The sequence below is a fragment of the Corylus avellana genome, chromosome ca11 (genome assembly GCF_901000735.1).
Source record: "Corylus avellana chromosome ca11, CavTom2PMs-1.0".
In the NCBI taxonomy this organism is placed as follows: Eukaryota; Viridiplantae; Streptophyta; class Magnoliopsida; order Fagales; family Betulaceae; genus Corylus; species Corylus avellana.
In genome coordinates this window covers 21922247-21936750 of record NC_081551.1, presented here as the reverse complement: position 1 = coordinate 21936750, position 14504 = coordinate 21922247, and the positions used below count along the sequence as shown (strand labels likewise).

General features: G+C 38.1%; 3 protein-coding genes and 1 non-coding gene across 4 annotated transcripts; 1 reads left to right on the top strand and 3 right to left on the bottom strand.

Moving 5' to 3' along the window:
• Positions 1 to 881: 881 nt before the first annotated feature.
• Positions 882 to 963, top strand: TRNAS-GCU (transfer RNA serine (anticodon GCU)). The gene has a single exon. It is a non-coding gene; the product is annotated as a tRNA-Ser (tRNA).
• Positions 964 to 3638: 2675 nt separating this feature from the next.
• On the bottom strand, positions 3639 to 6388 carry LOC132166206 (RING-box protein 1a). Its single transcript, XM_059576987.1, has 5 exons — positions 6153 to 6388; positions 5969 to 6019; positions 5770 to 5829; positions 4087 to 4158; positions 3639 to 3969 (listed from the first exon to the last, which is right to left on the bottom strand). Exons 1-5 carry the CDS (start codon positions 6289 to 6291, stop codon positions 3932 to 3934), a joined length of 360 nt encoding a protein of 119 aa, XP_059432970.1. The 5' UTR covers positions 6292 to 6388; the 3' UTR covers positions 3639 to 3931.
• A 2027-nt stretch (positions 6389 to 8415) lies between these two features.
• LOC132166205 (trimethyltridecatetraene synthase-like) lies at positions 8416 to 10336 on the bottom strand. Its single transcript, XM_059576986.1, has 2 exons — positions 9440 to 10336; positions 8416 to 9069 (listed from the first exon to the last, which is right to left on the bottom strand). The coding sequence occupies exons 1-2, from the start codon at positions 10334 to 10336 to the stop codon at positions 8443 to 8445; spliced, it is 1524 nt and encodes a 507-aa protein (XP_059432969.1). The 3' UTR covers positions 8416 to 8442.
• A 1262-nt stretch (positions 10337 to 11598) lies between these two features.
• Positions 11599 to 14056, bottom strand: LOC132166584 (trimethyltridecatetraene synthase-like). Its single transcript, XM_059577431.1, has 2 exons — positions 13160 to 14056; positions 11599 to 12293 (listed from the first exon to the last, which is right to left on the bottom strand). Exons 1-2 carry the CDS (start codon positions 14054 to 14056, stop codon positions 11667 to 11669), a joined length of 1524 nt encoding a protein of 507 aa, XP_059433414.1. The 3' UTR covers positions 11599 to 11666.
• Between the last annotated feature and the right edge of the window lie 448 nt (positions 14057 to 14504).

The following is a 14504-nucleotide window of genomic DNA, read 5'->3' as shown; positions in this document are numbered from 1 at the left end:
ATAAGAGCCTTTTACAGATCCAACAATTTTGTTGTCTAAATTATTAGTAATTTAAATAGTAAATATGAGGAACTCCATGTAAAGTTTATCTATCTAACCAAGTTTCAAACAACACACTCCCTAATCAAATAGATGAGCTCATATGAGGGGGTGTGTGAGTACAAATCCTAAGCTCAGGTTCGAATGTTCCTAGCAGCTTAGAATGGGGGGTCTACCTGTTAACGTGAAAAATACCTATCGTTCTCTGTTATTAGGTTATCCAAATTTCAGTCTAATTTTAGGGAATCTAAATCTCAATGTAAGATTCCATTCATAATTGAAAAAAGTAGTCACTAGAAAGATGTAAACCATATCAGAACATAATCTGGTCTCTAAATCTTGTGCCTCTTCCCCCCACAAAAGGAAAAAAAGGCAAAAAGATGGGCCTGACTGTCTGAAATAATGTGGGGAGGAAAAACAATGTAAATGTAGTACACATTTTGGTGAGATAAAAGGTGTATCCAGAAGGGAGAAAGGTATCCAAAAGTAGAGGAGTGATGAGTACAAATGGGTAGCCAGTATATTTTAAGTGATGCTGCCAGTGAGTGGGCTGAAGTGGATCACAGTTGTGTAGTGTGTTAGAACATATCATGCTGAAAGATATCTGAGATTTGGATACAATTATGTAGATTCTAAATACATAATATATGTTTATTCAAAAGTTATATATATAAATTAGAGTTTGGGTTGGTTCATTAAGATCGGCAATAGAGTTGGAAGAGTTGTGTAGAGGAAAAATAAATAGGTAAATAAAGGCCCACAAATTATGAAGAGGGTGGAATTGATTCGTAAGCAAGAAATAAGTATTAGAAAACATATAAATGAGCAACAATGACATTCAAGTCGCTTTGGCCGAGTGGTTAAGGCGTGTGCCTGCTAAGTACATGGGGTTTCCCCGCGAGAGTTCGAATCTCTCAGGCGACGACTTTCTTTTCGGTTTTATCTTTTTAGTTTACATTTGTTGGGTTTAGGAAGATGGACCGGGTCCAGGCCCACAGGACTTAAGATATTCAGTCAAGAAAGGGGAGTAATTTACTGTGCCCATCAGCTCTCATCTTCTTTTTTTTATTATTATTTTTTTAAATTTTTTTTTTATTTTTAACAAGTGTTGATGGGAGTAATTAGCTTAGTGAGATGAGGGTAGTATATAGCATTTCTTCAAAAAGAGTAAGAGTAATGCAATAAATTACATTTTTATTCCATTATCATCGCACTCTAGTGATGTGGTAGTGCCAATCAACCTTTTTTTTAAAAAAAATAATGATTATTTGAAACTGTTACATCGGCTAGTGCGGTAGTCGTCAAATAAAAATGTTAAAGATTTGTCGAGAGAGTGACAATATAACAAGACCAACAATTTGAAAAAAAATCATGACTAATAAACATGCCACCTGTTCATATAAGTAGTTGGGTAGCTCAAAATTTATTTAGATAAGTAAATCTGATATGAATTATCTCATATTAGCAGCCCAAATTGCACCACCACTTCCTTGAAGCGAGAATGCTTAATGAAAGACTTCCTTTATTATCTCCCTTCCTTTCCATTGATTAGCAGCTATTAGAAACTACGATGTATTGATACTCCTGAAAGGTGTTCTATTTGCTCGTAGCTCTCGTTTATTATCGGATAAAGAAAATCTTGGTTTTCGTTTCCTTTGTGATGGACCTTGAAGAGGGGTATGCCAAGTATCTGCTTGGGATCATGTCTTTTTAGGGCTATTTTGGATGTACAACGCTATTTTGGTAATAATCTTCCATTTCAGTTGAAAAATGCAGTTAGACGTTTGGGATAGTATAAGTGATCAAGGGGGTAGTAACTCATATCATGAGAGAAAACTTTGTGCAGAGTTCCATTACTATTAATGGGTGGCCACTTGTGCGCTTTAGGAGGAAGCCCAATTTCAGAAGGAAAGTCACAAATACAACGAAAATACGGGTTCCATGGACAGAGTATGAGCCAGCCAAAGAGTTCGGCCAATACTAGAATAGTCAACTCGTGAGAAGGTGGAGAACCATTAAAGCTGCAAAGACCAATGCACCAATTAAGGTACAATAGAGTTATAATTTACTAGTTATTTCAAATGCCAAGCTGATCCTATAATGCCTTCCTACTGGATCCAGTTTAAAGTCTGGGTTTTGTTATCTCCCTCGGAGGTCATCGTTCGAAAGAGTAAATTCTGTCTATATCATTCCCTGCCTATGTGAATTGCTTAAATCACTCTTTTTTAAGCAAAAAATACACGGTTTCCTAAACACTTCCACTTTTAAACGAGCTACTATGAGTAGAAAAGTAATTGAGGCCAAAAAAAAAAAAAAAAAAAAAAAACATTGGTTTTCTAAACTCCGATGACCCACCCAATTAAGGTATACTACCAAGACAAGTAAGAGAAACTCTTTTGGACCAAGTTCCATCAAGCACTACGAATTTGTTTCTGAAGTCTAGTTTTACAGCTCGCCAAAGCCAATACAAGCACTACCATATCCTAGACAATCAGACAATGAAGCAGCAATTTCTCTGGATAAGTGAAGTATTATTAAGTTCCAGTCGAAAAAAAGAAAAAAAGAAAAAAGAAAAAAAGAAAACCTTGAACAAAAGGCATTGCCAAACAAAACCAGAGAATTCTCAAGAATGAGAAACCCTCCTATGCGGTCATGCCCTTTTGCAGCACCCAATAGCTTCACATAAAGCAAATAAAATGTAAAAAAAACTTTACAACCTAATACACTTGATTCTTTTCTCCCTTCTCTTTCTCTCTTCTTCTTTGTTTTTCATCGAAAATTTGAAGCACTTCTCTTTCTCTTCTTCTTTCTTTTCTGGGTCACGCCGGCCGTGGGTATGCAGACCCACGAGTCTCCTTTTTCCAGCCGGCAGCCCTCTCCGGTAGATTCCTTTAGGATGATAAAATTCTTTTAGGGTTAACCTTCCCCCTCTAGGTTTTAGTTTTGAATCAAAAAATAATTTAGAAGCATTAAAAACGAGTTTAAAGGCATTAGAAACAAATTTTAAGGCTGAGTTTCACTGGATTTCGTTGGTTCTCATCGAATTTCTAATTGGGTTGATTGTAATTTCTGATTGCGTTGTTGATGTAGTTGATTGCAAAAATTTGCTTTTATTGATTTTGTTGGATTTCTCTTGGTTCGGCTTATTGGAGTTTGGAGTTTGGGAAGAAGAGGGGATTTGGAGTTTGGGTTTTGTTTTTTTTTTTTTTTCTAGTTTTACTGACTTTTGCTATTTTGTTTTTTCTTGTTTTTTGGCGGGCCCTTTTTTTTTTTTTTTCTAGTTTTTTCTAGATAAAGAAAAGAGGGTTTGGGAGAAAGAAAAGAGGATTTTTTTTCTGGTTTTTTTGGGGCTGGCTATGCTCGATTTGGGAGAAAGAAAGTTGGTTGGAGGGTTGTATGCTCTTCGGCGCCGGTGGGGGGTGGGTTTGCTGGCGCTGGTTTGTGTTTTGGTTTGCTATTTTGATTTCATTTTTTAAAAATGAGCTTGGAGATATGTCACCATAAGAGTGGATGCTGCCAAAAACCCCTTTTGCAGCATGACCGCATAGTAGGGGCTCCCCTCAAGAATACGCCATCATGATGTAAATAAACAACTACTATAATCCATAATCACCCATAATTAAAACAAGAAATAGAAACATGGAACATGTGTGTGAGAGAGAGAGTTTGGCTTGTAACACCAAAAACAGTATAGGGAATTCACATATTTGACTTGGTATGTAACCAATCAAACTCCTAAAATTAATACAGCCCAAATGCTTCTTGAAAATAGGAAGACTCCAGCACAAATTAACAAGAAGTAAATGCATTATAGAAAACGACAGGAAATCCAGATCTTTCTTAGCATCCCCGTAGCGAGAACAGAGTACAGAGGCTCAACAGCATGAAGATTCTAGTGACCATACTTCTGAAACTCCCACTCGCTGTTATCTGCACAAGCAATAACAACCAAATCATAAAGGAAATGAGTAAGCTTCTCACCATGATACAAAGAGGGAGCAGACGGAGAAAGAAGAGGGGCAGGAGCACGTTAAGCACAAAGCTCACCTAGTGGGCACACTTGACGGGTTTTGAGCCATCGGCTGATGCAGTGAAAATGAAAGGCATGGTTGCAAACCCCTACATCAATAAAACAATCCTTTCAGCCTAAGAGATCATGTGCACAAGTGCAAAATGCAATAACAATAATCAGCTGACTTAAATTTTTCAAAAATTGAGAAAAGTGCACACACAACCATGGGCATAAGCATGTAAGAGTTTATATTCCTTGACCTACACCCTATTCACGCATAAATTCAAAATTGCTACAGTGTAGGGTCATTGTCAACAATATGCATTTAAAATGTATAGTATTATCTACTTGTGGCAAAAGAATAATAATGAGTGATTCATAACACCATTCCAGAAGTGGGCCATAAAACATGTCAAAGCAAATGTAACATGCAGAATAACAGATTAGATAAGTTAAGGGAAGTCCAACCATTACAACTATTTCTACCCACATTTTTGTTTGTGTGAGAAATCAAACCTAAGTACTGTGTTGAACTATGGCGAGCAAGCAACCTCTTGCTAATAGCAGACAGAAAGAGACAGGAGACAGCATAGATTGGAGAAACAAAAGAAATGTTTAATTCGTAGCACCTGGTCGATTTTCTTCAGGTGCACGCATGTAGCAATAATAGCTAAATTAGGGTCAAAGACGTTGGTGAGAATTCGGTTTTGATCAAAATTGCAGTTAACTACTAGTCTTTGATTGATGGTATAAACGCGATGCCAAAGGCCAAGAAACGAAGCATTCAAGGAAAGGGATGGCCCAAATTCAAAATTAAGTATTAAAGAAAGAAAAAAAAGCAGCCGGAACACCTTTATAAACCACCCACTCTATCTGGGTTACTCTTCGTCTTTTCAATATGGGACCAGAGTGTTACACTATTCTTCGTTCTTTGTTGTTGAAGACGAAGAGATGAAGATCCGTTCTTCGGTAAAGAGTTTTTCGTCTTCAACAAGGAACACAGACAAAGAACAAATCTGTATTCTTTGATGAAGCCCAAAAAAACCAAACCAAAAAAGCCCATCATCAAGCCCAGCCCACTTCCAACAATTTCAATCGACTTTTTGGGGTCAGCATTGGCTCATAAATTACCTACGTCCAAGGTGGCATTGGAGGTTTTCCAACGCTTCCAAGACTTCCAACTCTGGCAGAGGCGGAAGTCAGAAAGGGGCACCACTAATAATAGAAAGGAATATTAACTTTCATCTTGAAATAAAACATACTAATCTCTGTCCCCAAGAGGTAGCTAAAGACCATGCCTAATGAAGCGAAAGTTACTAGTTCGAATCCTCCTCTCCCCTCTTGTGTGGCCATGTTAGAAAAAAAATAAAAAAAAATACTAATCTCCAGATTTTGAAACAAATCGAAGTAAATGAACACAACAATAAATATCCTTATGAAACAAAATTCAACATGAAGAACAAAGGTTGTGAAACACTTCACCTTCCCTCACCCTGTACACTTTGTTTCCAGCTTAGCAAATAAAATAAAAACTAGCCAAGAACTAAGTTAAAAACTCTAACCTACCGCTCTTTAAAGGCCACCATTCATGCACACAACAAAAAATACCGCAATACCACCTTATTTTCTAAGCAGAGGCAAAACATTCAGACAGAGACACACATGCGTGAAGTACTAGAGTAGAGACGAAGATTAGGGTTTAGGAATCGAAAGCATACCCCAAGCAACTGTACATTCCTCGCTCGTGGCGCTGGCCTGGTTCGCTTGGCACTCAATGCCTACTCATCAAACCACCACAGATAAATTAAATACCACAAAAATAATATACCAAAGCATAATCACAATTAAAATACATGCACATAAATATGTATATCTACAAACAAATCGAAAATTACAAAAGAAAAATGAAAAACTCACAGAGATCCATAATATGGTTCCGGCAAATCGCACAGTTATCAACCACAATATCTGGACGCATCAATCAGTCACATTACAACCCCAAACGCTAGATACGCACACAATCAAATACACACATACACAGATAAAACTAGTAAAATAAGCAATTCGAGAAAACTAGGGTTAGGGTTTTGGGAGATGGTACCCCAGGCCCAGAGGGCGACGGCGTTCCACTTCTTGATCTCGAAGCGCTTGTTCTTCTTGTTGGAGGAGGAGGAAGGACCCGCGCTGCTCGAAGGCTCGCCGACTGGGACCATGGGCACGTCGGAGTCCAAGGTGGCCATGGCTCGGAGGAAAACTAGGGCGAGCGCGGCTTCGGGCGAGCCGATTCTGCTGACAGAATCAGAGCGAATTTCGAAAGGAAAAGTGAATGTGAAACCGAGAAAGGGTTTCGGTCCTTAATAAGAGCCATGGGCCAGTATCTGATATCTAGGCTGGGCTTCCATCCTATTCGTTTCCAAAGCCTCCAATTGTGCGAGGCCCATCACGGATCTTCGGCCATGGACCAAGTGAAAAAGCTCCTTTTCGTATGATATATAATTACAAAGGAAGAATAATGCAAGAAATTATATTTTTATTCTAAAAAATCGAGACCTCTCAAGAGTGATGGGTGTTCGGGCATCCATGAGAATATGTAATGAAGATTTTTTTTTTTTTTTTTTTTTTTTAGTTTAAAGAAAATAATTTGTTACTATTCTTCTCATTTTTTAGAGGATTAGTTATTCTTCACTTTAGAGATATAAGTGAATAACTATTTCAACACTCGGTCCATTCCTGTCTAGCAAACGTGATTTTAGGAATATACACGAGGTCAAAATTTATTTTTCACGGATGGAGATCCCTTGTAATACTTAGGGCACATTTGGTAGTTTGGAATAATATGATTATTTAGGAATAAAAATGAGTATCATTAGGAATACAAGAAGCTCGAATGGAATAATCATCCATAATCATTCGTTTGGTGACAAAATAGGAACACCACATTTTGTCCACGCTCTAGACGTCTAGTAGAAGGAAGCCACATGTATCTCTTTGCTATCAAACGCTCATAGACCTCATTTCCACTATAGCCAAACCGTGAGATAACCAAAAATCAGAGAAAATCATAATTCAAGGTAAAAAGTTAAGCGGCTTCAAGTATCAATAATTTAGGTAACTTATCTGACACAACACATAAAATATTTAATTAAAACGAGAGTAAATAATGGAGTCAAGATTCGACCTAATGACCACTTCTACTAAAAAGTAAATTTAAATTACTTTAAACTCAAGACCACTTGTCCCACTCAGTCATTCTTATGGTTTGTATGCGGGCAAGTATCACTTTGTCATGTTATGGACGGTTCATTTTAAATTAACGATCCAAATCAAAGCTATTGTATTCCATACAATATTCAAAGTATTGCACGCAATCGCCCTGCCAATTTTTAAAAAGCTATAATCAATTTATTTAAACTACACCGCACTTCTAATTTCTTCCCTCTTTGGTACATCATATCACATGACTAAAATTTCTATTATATCTCTTATTAAATATGTATAAGTAAGTCTATCATTAGATTAGACAAGGTGGTGGGAATGGACAATTAAGACTGAAATTGTCGGTATCTCTTTCCACGTACACCATATATAGGATATAAAATACAAGCACTCAAGTCTCAAGGGAACTGCGTGAGAAAAGTAGAGCGTGTTTGTTTGGAATTGTGTGAGAAGTAGAGTTTTTTGGTCCCAAGGAACTTTCTAGAAAAAGTTTTAATTTTAAAATTTTTTTAAATATATTTTGATTATTTTTAGAGTAAGAAAAAATAAAAAAATACTTTTACAATCTTTTACTAAACATGTTAAATTTTTATTTGGCGCAATTTTTTTAAATATTAAAAATATTTTTTACCTTCTTCAACGCAATTTCAAACAACTTCAGGATGTTGCTGCATTTACCTTTACGTCGACTTCAATTAGACTGTTGTCGGACCTACAGCACGTTATCCAAGTGATTGAAATTGTTCTTAATTTTATTTAAAGCAAGTGCATGCTCCATATACATTTTGTGTATAATGTGATTGCAACAAAGATGTGACTCCACTATTGCAAAATAGTATCTTTTACACTTTTAAAATAATATATTTCCAATAATACATCTTCTTTGGGATATGTAACGAGGCTCCTTTTACACATGTAAGTGTTTTTGTAAAGTATTTTTTAAAAATAAAATAAATAAACCTCTATGGGTGGTGGCTGCCGGAATGCCACCACCACTTGATGGGCACCTAACAAATCCGGTGGCCATTGAATTTGCATGTGGTGACTACCGTGGGGTTGCAATTAATACAAATATAACAAAACCCACCTCACTCGTGCTCAAAGTAGGAATTTTTATTACACAATAAAAGTGGATACAAGAGGGATAATTCATGCTAAAAGCCTAAAAGTGACAACTAATTATAAAGATGAAGTGGGAGCCGAGGCTTCATGACCGCAACAAGAGGGACTTTTCTGGGCGTGGCCAAACCATAAAGTTCCTCCATGCTCAATTCTCCTGCCTCCGTGTTGTCTGGCAAATTCCATTCAAATCCATGCAACATGTTAGCCAAGCTAGAGCTAATCATTTTCAGTCCAAGGCTATAACCAGGGCACATCCTTCTCCCTGACCCAAATGGCAATAGCTCAAAATTATGTCCCTTCACATCAATAGCATTTCCTAAGAACCTCTCCGGGTTGAAATCTTCAGGTGCATCCCATATTGAAGGGTCTCTTCCCATACCCCATGCGTTTATGAAGACCCTAGTTCCTTTACGAATATCATAGCCATCTACATTACAATCTTCAAGAGCCAAGTGCGGGGCAAGTAATACCGCCGCAGGGTGTTTCCTCATTGTTTCTTTCATAATTGCATCGATATAAGGGAGTTGTGGGATATCTTTCTCTTCCACCCATCTGTCTTTCCCAATAACCCTATCCAGCTCTTCTGTAGCCTTTTTGATGAGGTGCGGCTTCTTCAAGAGTTCGGACATTCCCCATTCAACTGTAGTCGCAGAGGTATCTGTGCCTCCTGCTACGAGATCCTATAATATTAATGAACAAAAACAAATTTTGGTTTAACATTTTTCCACTGAAAGATAAGTCAAACAATAAATTGATAAATTACCACTCATCCAAAAAAATCAAGTTAATAGAAAATGGAAGAATTAAATCATACTCTAGCTAACACTCTCTTCACAATTGAGCTCAAACTTTGATATCTAACACTAAAATGAGGTTGACTTGATGAAAACAAGATTCTAACCCAGGATCTTTTCATATGTTAAATTATCATTTATCTAAAAAGTTTATCTTAATAGGACTTAATAGATGAGTTTCATCATTTACTTTTGTTATGATATAATATTAAATCACTACTTAATACAAAATCTTAATTAACTAATAGTCATATACCTGAGTGAGCGCCTTGATATTGTCATTGGTGAGCTTAACATCATTCTTGGGATCATCGGCCAGGTGCAATAAAAAATCCACCATGTCCTTTGGAACAAAATCTTTCACTCCTCTCTTTGCTCTGTGTTCATCCAAAACATGCTCATGGAATCGATCAAATTTTTTCGTCACGGCCTTCATTCGCTCCACGTATCCCTGCAAGTCCAAGAAATCGAGCCAGGGTATCCAGTCCCCGATGTTCAACACCCCATTAAGCAAGAACAACTCGTCCAACATTTCTTGGAATTCCTTGAGCGTTACAATTGAAGTTTGAGATTCGGATTCACTAAAATACTTCTTACCCAATACAATCCTACTAATAACGCTTAGAGTGAGTCGCGAGAGATGCTCCTTCACCATGACTGGCTTCCCAGCCAAGGCGTGTAGACGTGAGAAAAGAGCACGCCTTTCTTCGACACGAATATACTCGTAGGACTCGAGTCTTTTCGTGCAAAATAGCTCGGAGAGATATATCTTCCGCCCTTGGCGCAAATATGGCCCGTAAGGCGCCCATGCAATATCGGTGTAGTTATAAGTGGTGTACTTCCCGGCGGCGGTTTTGGGTCTACCGGCAAAGATGTGATCATATGTCTTTAGGAACAGCTTTGCCATGTCGGGAGATGAGGCAACGACAACGGGGAAGGATCCGAACTTAAGTTGCATGATTGGTCCATATTTTTGCGACAATTTATGCAGGGACTGGTGAGGGAGGGGGCCGATAAGGTTTAGATTGCCAATGATGGGCCAAGGTTTGGGACCTGGTGGAAGATTTAGCTTGTGGGATCGAAAGGGGAAAAGGACTAGAGCAGCTAGGGATGCCATGGCTAAAACAATAGCCCAAGAAGTGAAGTACTCCATTGCTGGGGGTTTTGGTGAGAGAGTAATTGGGTGCGGTTTTGGAGGGGTATATATGGGTGTGAATTTACTTTTGTGTTGTGTGGCCTTTCCATTATTGCCATCACATGATTCACATGCAGGGTGTGGAATTAAATAATATTACGTGTAGAAATGGGAGATGGTATTTTGTAATTTTGTGGAGATCGATATAGCATTTTTCGTCCCATTGAAGCCCATTTTCATTGTCGGCCAAGGCAACTAAGAGGAAACGGGCCCACCAAATTCGTACAATTTTGTTTTCTTTCTGTTTTTTGTTTTTAACAACAAACAAAACAAAACCTGGCCCCGGCCCATATTGCCTTTGAAAAAACAATCCCGACTTTCAGTACCACCAAAAGGAAAATGCTTCATTTCATTTCATTTCATTTTCATTTGGTTCTTCACCAAAAATTCCTATTAGACAAAAAGAGAAGAAAACCCAACTTTATCCTTAACTCCCAACACACTTGATGCCAATTTCTATGTTTTTATTCTTAGTTCCCAAAATTCGTATAGCCATACTATCCATACATCATGAACATCATATATATAGTGAGCTCATAACATCATCATAATGGTGCCATGGGATACATAGTCACTACAAAAAAATTGGCATTTAGTGAGCTCATAACATCATCATAAAGGTGCCGTGTCTACAGTAATGGGTTTTTTCACATGTCACCAATTGGTGATGTGTCATTTCATAACACGTCACCAATTCTAGACCGGTGAATTAATGCCCCGCGACCCACGTTACTAATGGCACGTCACCATCCAATTAGTGATGTTTTTGGCCATTGACACGTAAAATGGTAAATGAGGAAAACTAATATTTTTTCATAATGATGATTTTTTACGTAAAAGTGAAGATCTGTTAGAGGTGGTGCATGTTTGATTTGTTAGGAGGGTGTGGTGTAAAATAGGCATTAATTTGATGAAGTTAGAAATTGAATGAAAAGAGGAATTTCAAAGAAAAGCAATGGTTTTTGTTGTGATGGCTCGATTGTTCGAACGACCTTGGAGGTTTGTCCAGTCGAGGCCATGACCAAAAGGCATTAGTCGGTGTTCGTTCGAACCACCTCCAAACGAGGAAAGTACGACGAAGCACTAGCTATATATATAGTCTGTTCGGACGTGGTCTGAACAAGCTAGGTGAGTGTAGACTAACCAGTTTCCTTGTCGGTGGACTAAAATTTAAGATTAGGAACAAGAGCAAGGAAAAACTATCACAAAACCCACCTCACTCGTGCTCAAATTAAGTAGGAAATTATATATTACAAAATAAAAGCGGATGCAACAAGGATAATTCATGCTAATTATAAAGATGAAGTGGGAGCCGTGGCTTCATGACCGCAACAAGTGGGACTTTTCTAGGCGTGGCCAAACCATAAAGTTCCTCCATGCTCAATTCTTCTGCCTCCGTATTGTCTGGCAAATTCCATTCAAATCCATGCAACATGTTAGCCAAGCTAGAGCTAATCATTTTCAGTCCAAGGCTATAACCAGGGCACATCCTTCTCCCTGACCCAAATGGCAATAGCTCAAAATTATGTCCCTTCACATCAATAGCATTTCCTAAGAACCTCTCTGGGTTGAACTCTTCAGGTGCATCCCATATTGAAGGGTCTCTTCCCATACCCCATACGTTTATGAAGACTCTAGTTCCTTTACGAATATCATAACCATCTACATTACAATCTTCAAGAGCCAAGTGCGGGGCAAGTAATACCGCCGCAGGGTGTTTCCTCATTGTTTCTTTCATAATTGCATCGATATAAGGGAGTTGCATAACATCTTTCTCTTCTACCCATCTGTCTTTCCCAATAACCCTATCCAGCTCTTCTGTAGCCTTTTTGATGAGGTGCGGCTTCTTTAAGAGTTCGGACATTCCCCATTCAACTGTAGTCGCAGCGGTATCCGTGCCTCCTGCTATGAGATCCTATATTAATGAATTGAAGCAAAATTTATTTAGCATTTTCCATCGAATATAAGTCAAACAATAAATTGTTAAATGACTATTTATCCCAAAACTTAAGTTAATAGAAATGTATGAATTTAATCATACTCTAACATTCCCTCACATGTCAACTTAAACTTTTTGGCCCAAAACTAAAATGTAGTTGAATTGACGAAGACGATGTTTGAACTCAAAACCTTTGCTACAAGCTAGACAAGGTTCGTAGTTTCAAGAAAATTCCCTTGCGGTTTGATATGTATTAGGGTGTGGGTTACTGATTAGTATTAGCTGCATTAGAAACCATTAATGAACCACTGATGTCCTAGAGGGGTTGGGTGAGGCTATAACTCAATTGGTTTTGAATGAGTGTTTGTGGTTCCTGTCATCTAGGACCTTCCTGAGCGATTCTTAGAGGACATGTGCTACCATGGTCACACCAAAGTAAAGTAGCCACAATTGATTGTCTCCTCCTACCATTTTTTATTATTAAAAAATAAAAAGGTTTAAATCTAAGATCTTTGCTATGATACCATATATATATATATATATATATATATATATTAAATCATCATTTATTCCAAAAGCTTATCCTAATAAGAATGTATGAGTTTCATCATTTAATTCATAATCAAAGGCTTTCTCTCATGTGTGGACTTACATTTTCAGGCCAATATTGAAATCTTGTTGAATTGACGAAGACAATGTTCGAATTCATAACCTTTTAGTATAAGATAAGGTTTAAACTTACCTTTATTATAAGAAAAGTTTCAAACTCAAGACGTTTACTGTAACATAATGTTAAATATTTGTCACTTATCGCAAAAGCTTATATAATAGAAGTCATATACCTGAGTGAGCCCCTTGATATTGTCATTAGTAAGCTTAACATCACTATTGGGATCATCAGCCAGCTGCAATAAAAAATCCACCATGTCCTTTGGAACAAAATCTTTCACTCCTTCTCTCTTGGCCCTGTGTTCATCCAAAACATGCTCATAGAATCGATCAAATTTTTTCATCACGGCCTTCATTCGCTCCACGTATCCCTGCAAGTCCAAGAAATCGAGCCAGGGTATCCAGTCCCCGATGTTCAACACCCCATTAAGCAAGAACAACTCGTCCAACATTTCTTGGAATTCCTTGAGCGTTACAATTGAAGTTTCAGATTCGGATTCACTAAAATACTTCTTACCCAATACAATCCTACTGATAATGCTTAGAGTGAGGCGCGAGAGATGCTCTTTCACCATGACTGGCTTCCCGACCAAGGTGTGTAGGCGTGAGAAAAGAGCACGCCTTTCTTCGACACGAATATACTCGTAGGACTCGAGTCTTTTCGAGCAAAATAGCTCGGAGATATATATCTTCCGCCCTTGGCGCAAATATGGTCCGTAAGGCGCCCATGTAATATCGGTGTAGTTATAAGAAGTGTACTTCCCGGCGGCGGTTTTTGGTCTACTGGCAAAGATGTGATCGTATGTCTTTAGGAACAACTTTGCCATGGCGGGAGATGAGGCAACGACAACGGGGAAGGAACCAAACTTAAGTTGCATGATTGGTCCATATTTTTGTGACAATTTATGAAGGGACTGGTGAGGGAGGGGGCCAATAAGGTTTAGATTGCCTATAATGGGCCAAGGTTTGGGACCTGGTGGAAGATTTAGTTTGTGGGATCGAAAGGGGAAAAGGACTAGAGCAGCTAGGGAAGCCATGGCTAAAACAATAGCCCAAGAAGTGAACTCCATTGCCGGGGATTTTGGTGTGAGAGTTGGGGGTGGTTTTGGAGGGGTTTATATGGGTGCAAATTTGCTAGTGTAGCCTTTCCTTATTGCCCATACTAAAGAGAGCATCTGTTTCGCAGGGAGCTGGGTTTTGGAGGGGTTTAAAACATTTAGGTCCCGTTTGGTTTGCAGAATAGATCCTTGAATTTGATTAGCTAACATTAGGTATAGCTAGTCCTTTGTTTGGTAACACTCTATTCCTGAGAATAGTCTATTTCCATAAGACTATTAATTCTATACACATAGGGTTAGCTAAGCCACTCAAAAACGAGTGGCTTAGCTAATCATTTCTTGTGGGATTAAATTAATTGTGTGAATTGCCAAAAATAACCTCACTTGTGGGATAAAATTTCGTTCTCTCTCTGATTCTTCTATATTTCTCTCTCTCTCTCTCTCTCTATATATATATATA